General features: G+C 47.9%; 1 protein-coding gene and 1 pseudogene across 1 annotated transcript; one reads left to right on the top strand and one right to left on the bottom strand.

Annotated features, from left to right (window-relative positions):
• The first annotated feature begins 356 nt into the window (after window positions 1–356).
• Window positions 357–2,738, top strand: LOC124672832 (IQ domain-containing protein IQM2-like). The gene is made up of 7 exons (XM_047208998.1): window positions 357–905; window positions 1,014–1,079; window positions 1,186–1,274; window positions 1,392–1,482; window positions 1,583–1,729; window positions 1,832–2,026; window positions 2,127–2,738. Exons 1-7 carry the CDS (start codon window positions 357–359, stop codon window positions 2,736–2,738), a joined length of 1,749 nt encoding a protein of 582 aa, XP_047064954.1.
• Window positions 2,739–6,145: 3,407 nt separating this feature from the next.
• Window positions 6,146–6,255, bottom strand: LOC124679865 (annotated as a pseudogene).
• Between the last annotated feature and the right edge of the window lie 52 nt (window positions 6,256–6,307).

A 6,307-nucleotide genomic window follows, 5' to 3' on the forward strand; every position in this document is an offset into this window, starting at 1 on the left:
AACACCGCGGTCCACGTGAATGGCCACCGCGGTCCGTCCAGCACGACGCTTTTCCGCATCCGAGGTGGCCCTGCCCCACCCTCACCGCGCCTACCACCTCTCTCTACCTGGCTCGCCATCCCTCTCGCGCTCGCGCGTCGCCCGAGCTCTCAACTCGGTCTCCTCCCTGCTATATAATCGCCCAGTGGCTCCAGCAGCCAGTCCCTCGGGTAGCTAGCTCGCACCAAGAAACGCATACATCCATCCAGCCAGCTCTAACCGATCGGCCTCTAGGTGGGGAGTCAACCAAGATCATCAACACGAGGCAGGCGCCGCGCGCGGCTTAGTTTACTCTGCTCTGCTCAGCTCTGCGCGCCATGGGCATGCTCTTCTCGTGTCCGGTGGAGGTCGACGACGAATGCGGGCTCATCGCCGATGGCCCCGGCGGCGTGGGGGACGCGGCGGCGACGGTCCTCAAGGCGTCGCTGAGCTCCGGCAAGCTCCGGATCGAGGGCTCCCTCAGCTTCAAGCGGGAGCAGCAGAGCCCCGGCGCCGGCTCGCTCCAGGTCGAGACCAAGATCTCCATCAGCACCACCTCGCCCCACGCGCTCGACGCGGTCACCGCGCCTCTGCCTGTGCCCGTGCCGAGGGAGCTCGTCCGGACGCGGTTCGCCGACGCGGCCTCGGCGGCGGGGGCGCCGGAGAGCCCGAAGCAGCAGGAGGCGGCGGCCGTGACGCTGCAGAAGGTGTACAAGAGCTTCCGCACGCGGCGCCGCCTCGCCGACTGCGCCGTCCTGGTGGAGCAGAACTGGTGGGAGCTGCTGGACTTCGCGCAGCTCAGGCGCAGCTCCGTCTCCTTCTTTGACATTCAGAAGCAGGAGTCCGCCGTGTCCAAGTGGGCGCGCGCCAGGACCAGGGCCGCCATCGTAAGAAATGTTCACCTCCCCGTCTGTTATTCTTCCACAGATTGTTTCTCTGCTGCTACCTCACAGACTGATTGGTGCAACTGGACTAATTTGTTCATGTGATTTCAGGTCGGGAAGGGGCTCTCCAAGGACGACAAAGCTCGGAAGCTCGCGTTGCAGCACTGGCTTGAAGCTGTGAGTACTACTAATTCGTCAGAGACATTGCGAAGTTTTCAGTTAGTTTGCTGTTTTTTTGCTGAGCAATGTGCTGATGTAAGTGGTGAAATTTTCCGATGAACAGATCGACCCGCGCCACCGGTACGGCCACAATCTCCACTACTACTACGACTGCTGGCTGCGGTGCGAAAGCAAGGAGCCATTCTTCTACTGGTGAGTCTTACAACTGAACTATCCATGCTTGCTTGTTGTAATTTCTGAATCTTTGATCACGTCATCAGATGATGAAAGTTATAATCTTACGAGCTATTACCATGTTTGGTTCTTCAGGCTTGACGTTGGTGAAGGCAAGGAGATCAATCTCGAAGAGAGGTGCACCCGGTCTAAGCTCCAGAGCCAGTGCATCAAGTATCTTGGTCCGGTAAGTGTTTGCAAAAAGTTCAGACTGCTGGAGTAAATTTCAAGGCCATGAGAGTTCAGGAGGACTAATGAACCAAACTATATATGTTCTGTTCCTGCAGAAAGAGAGAGAGGACTACGAGGTTGTGATCGAGGATGGCGAGTTCATGTACAAGAACAGCAGGCAAATTCTCGACACCTCCGGCGGGCCGAGGGACGCCAAGTGGATCTTTGTGCTGAGCACCTCCAGGAATCTGTATGTTGGGCAGGTAATGTTCAGACTTGATGCTGTCAAACACAATAACACTGCATTAGCTCTTTGTACACTGGATTATCATCTAACACTGTCAAGAATTCCCTACTTTCTGCAGAAGAAAAAGGGCACATTCCAGCATTCCAGCTTCCTCGCTGGAGGCGCAGCATCTGCTGCGGGACGACTAGTTGTCGAAGATGGCGTTCTGAAGGCTATCTGGCCACACAGCGGGCACTACCGCCCGACGGAGGAGAACTTCCAGGATTTCCAGAGCTTCCTCAGAGAGAAGAATGTCGATCTCAGCGATGTCAAGGTGAGCAACCATGTCTGTGACTGATGATGGCGTAGAATGAGGCACTTCTCAAAATGTGTGGCAATAGTCTTATGCAATTTATGTTTTCCTATGATTGCAGATGAGCCCAACTGAAGAGGATGAAGAGTTCTGGAGCAGGCTCAGGAGCATCCCTTCCGACCGGTGTGCCGATGCCGAGAAACCTGAAGGAGAAGCAGAAATGGTTCCTGCTGAAGAAGCTACCACTTGCCGGACACCTCAGGTCACTGAAACCACACGTGAAGAGGTCTGCCAGCACCAAGAAATGGGCAGCAATCCTAGCCAACTCAAGACATTCACAAGGCTCGATTCATTCGAAAATGTGGTAAGCACCGGAACATCGACGGCGTGTGTGTCTGAAGGTCATCAGAAAGGCAGCGATGATCATCAGCCAGCGGTGCCAAGAGAGAAAATCCTTGAGAGGGTCAACTCGTACAAGTTGGGGAAGCAGCTGTCGTTCAAGTGGACGACCGGCGCCGGGCCCCGGATCGTGTGCGTCCGGGACTACCCGCCGGAGCTCCAGCACCGGGCGCTGGAGGAGGTGCACCTGTCGCCGAGGAGCGGCAGGGCGACGTCGCGGTTCTCGTCGCCGCAGCGGTCCGGCAGCCCCATGTCGAGAGGGTGCGAGCCGCTGACGCCGAGAGAGGCGTTTCATACAGCACATCTGCAGCAGGGGGTACTGATGATTAGCTGATGATGCGTGAGCCATTCTTTGTTCGTAGATTGTGCATAAATCGTAGAAGAATAAAGACGGAGTAAAAGTACTCCTCGTGTACATCCTGTAGCCAGCGATATATACCGTGATGTCCAACTGGACAAAGTACAAAGATCAATACAGATTCTTTCATTCTTTTGATCATCAGATTCCCAAAGTAAACTTTGCAGTCTTCACTTCCATTTTCCTTGTTAAACGAAATAATACAAGACAAAACGCTGACTATAATCTTCTCACATAAGATGGCGACCAAATTATTTGCCAAGAGCCTCTGCAGTTTCGAATTCGGAAAAGTATTAAACAAAGAAGGTTAGTCCAAACAAAATTGGAAATTTCAGAATTGCTGGAGAAAACACGCTTTAAGAATTAGCGTATGCTACTTAGTGTGGGCGGTGCCTTTCACCGGTGGCACCCAACAGGTATTAACCTTAGCAAAACGTTAACCCAAGGACGAGCGCCAGTCTCTGCAAGACTGGCTAAAGAACAAAATTAAGTTGAGCAAATCGGCATTCAAAACTCGGTGCAAATTGTGGTGTGCCTTTTTCCCAAATGAAATCATCTTCTACGGGTCACTACAGCTGAGCCGTCCATGCTTGTTGTGATTTCTGAATCTTTGGTCAGGTCATCAGATGATGAAAGTTAGTATGATCTTATGAGTTATTACCATGTTTGGTTCTTCAGGCTTACGTTTGGAGGAGGCAAAGAGATCAAGCCACCAGGAAAATAAAAGAAAAAAACTGCTATCATTTTAAAATAAAAACGTAATCTCAAGTTTACGTTTCCTCTACGCAGAAGACATCGACTTGCACTTTACGCCCTTTCCGCAAGTCATTTGCAGTTTTTTTTTACAGATAAAGTCATTTGAAGTTTAGATCTCTAGGAGCCTCTCTCCAAGTCCCACTCTCCGTTGCTCCAAAGTATTTAGACAATGCATCTAAAAAAACAATATATTGTATTGCACTTTAAGCCTTTTTCAAAAGGGATTCTATATTTCATATGTTCTTTTCTTTACGGGGACATCTTTTTTGTATATATATTCTACTCCATCTATCCAATGAAACATGTCTTATCTAAATACATTCAATATAGACAAATTTAAGACATGTTTTATGGGACGGACAAGTATTTGGTATCAACATTATACTTTTAGAAACTTACCATCAATCATGCACAAAAGTCATGCTCTCGAGCACCAAGTTGGTGACACTAGTCAATAGTCATCCATGTGTGCTCCAAGGCTTTAGACAATATATATTGTCTTGCACTTTAAGTCTTTTTCAAAAGGCATTCTCTCAAATTATATTTCATATATTTTTTTCTTTACGGGGACACCTTTTTTTGGTATATATTCTTTCTTTTTTTGCGAAATTTTTGGTATATATTCTACTCACTTTATCTCATGAAACATGGAAAACTTAAAACTCCACACCTAAATATAGATAAATTAGGACATGTTTCATGCAACGGAGGGAGTATTTGGTATCAACATTATACTTTAAGTAACTTACCATCAATCATGCACAAAAGTCATGCTCTCCAGCACCAAGTTGGTGACACTAGTCATCCAAGTTTGCTCAAAAACCAATTTGTAGAACCTACACATTGACATGTCTTTTAAGATGTAATTTTGATCACTATTTGTATTGGCATATATGTATAAAACCAAGAAAACATAAAGATCCTCTAAGTGCTTATTGACACAATGTATATATATGATATTCAATTTTTTAATTTAAATATATAAATGACATACATAGTGAAATATTTCAAAGTTTGATTGCAGGCATGTCCATAACATTAAGTTTTTGTGATATAAACCGAGTAATAACGGTATGTCCAATCGGGGCGCTTGTATAGACGCATAAGCGGGAGAAAATTTGTTGACCAATCCTGGCGTCCGTGCAAGAGGCTAGGAGCTCCACGCTCGCCTCCATATCAGCCACCTATTTCCCTAACTTACGTTATCCATTTTCCATGCTTCAAGGCAAAAATTGAGTGAATCGTCTTTTGCGGCGACTCCTGCAGATAAGTGCCCATCTATCAGGATCGTACCTACCAACTTGTGGTCGGTCCGGGAGAAAAATCTAGCGCGCATAGCTCCACATTGTAGATGCCTTAAAGGATCCAGATAACTCCCAAGGTGTTGGGATACGTGGTACGCAAAATTAAAAAAAAAATGTCGTACATGATTAGACCAAGATCACTATCGACGTGTCGGTAACGAGGTTATACCCTTGAGGCATTGACGAGTAGAGATGGCATCATCACAACGGAGTGGATGACGTTGTCTATGAAGTCCTCTGACTCTCGTAGCTAGGTTATTTCTCCCAACCGGTGTAGTGTTACAACATCATCTTATTTATCAAAGAAACCATAGTAAACCGATATTCTTTTAAGGTGGAGGATTTTTCATTTATGTCTTGCAGATGGACCTGTGCTAAGCCCAGTACGTAGCGAAGGCCCAAATGCGTAGACGTTCTAAACATTGGCTAAACCCAGCCCATTGGCTAAACCCAGCCCAAGTCTATTCACTTTTTTTTTTTAAACGGGCAAAAAAGCTTTTGCCTTATATTGATATAGGAGAAGCAAACAGGGTTATGGCAAGAGCCATGAAAAACAGAAAAAGGAGGACGGGGACGAGAAACATCCCCGACCAGGACAAAAAGATCAGCCTAACAGTTCCGCCAAGTTTGTAGCTCCGGCGAGAATTCAGTCCTTTCCCGCTTCCCTGATCCTATGCATGACCACCGACGGCAAGGAGGATTTATTACTGAACACCCGCTCGTTCCTCTCTTTCCAGATCTCCCAAGCGATAAGCGTAATAGCCGAACGTAAGCCTTTAGAAGAGGAGATGGTGGTCTTCGAAACGGCCAGCCAATAGTCCAGGACTTTAGGCCTTCCCTCTCCCAGGCTGTTGATGGTTTGGACAAGACAGCCAAGAAGCCGCGGCCGTCCAGATGCGCCTGGAGAAGCGGCATTCAAAGAGAATGTGACGAGCTGTCTCAGGGCCGAAAGGGTTTAGCTGGCAAGTAGGTTGATGTGGCCATCCACGTTTGCCCAAGTCTATTCACATCGTTTCGCAGAGATCACATCACCACAACTCTTTCTTCGCTGATAAAATCACGACTAGCTCCTCTCGTTCCCAGACGGCGACCATGGTGAAGGCTAGGTGTCATGGTCAGGTGTGAATACAAACTCTCCTGATTACAGGAAGGCTCAGGTACCACATTGTGTTCATGTCTGAAGCAGGGACAATCTCGAAGAGCGGCGCACGCGGTATCATCCAAGACTTCACTGCTTTCTGCATAAGAGAAACATGCTCACTTGACCATCTGCTGCTCGGCAAAAACCCAAATTTGGAATTAAGATTTGTGGGGTTTTCTCACAGGTAGAAAACACCCTCAAAAAATAAACGTATGCTGCTTAGTGTGGCGTGCACACGGTATTCTTTAGTAAAAGGCGAAAGAATAGTTCGCTTTGTGCTCACCACGCAGCTGCGTGCCTTTCACCAGCACGCACCCAGCACTCTTATATAGCCCAGCTGCCTG

The sequence above is a fragment of the Lolium rigidum genome, chromosome 7 (assembly GCF_022539505.1).
Source record: "Lolium rigidum isolate FL_2022 chromosome 7, APGP_CSIRO_Lrig_0.1, whole genome shotgun sequence".
Taxonomy (NCBI): domain Eukaryota; kingdom Viridiplantae; phylum Streptophyta; class Magnoliopsida; order Poales; family Poaceae; genus Lolium; species Lolium rigidum.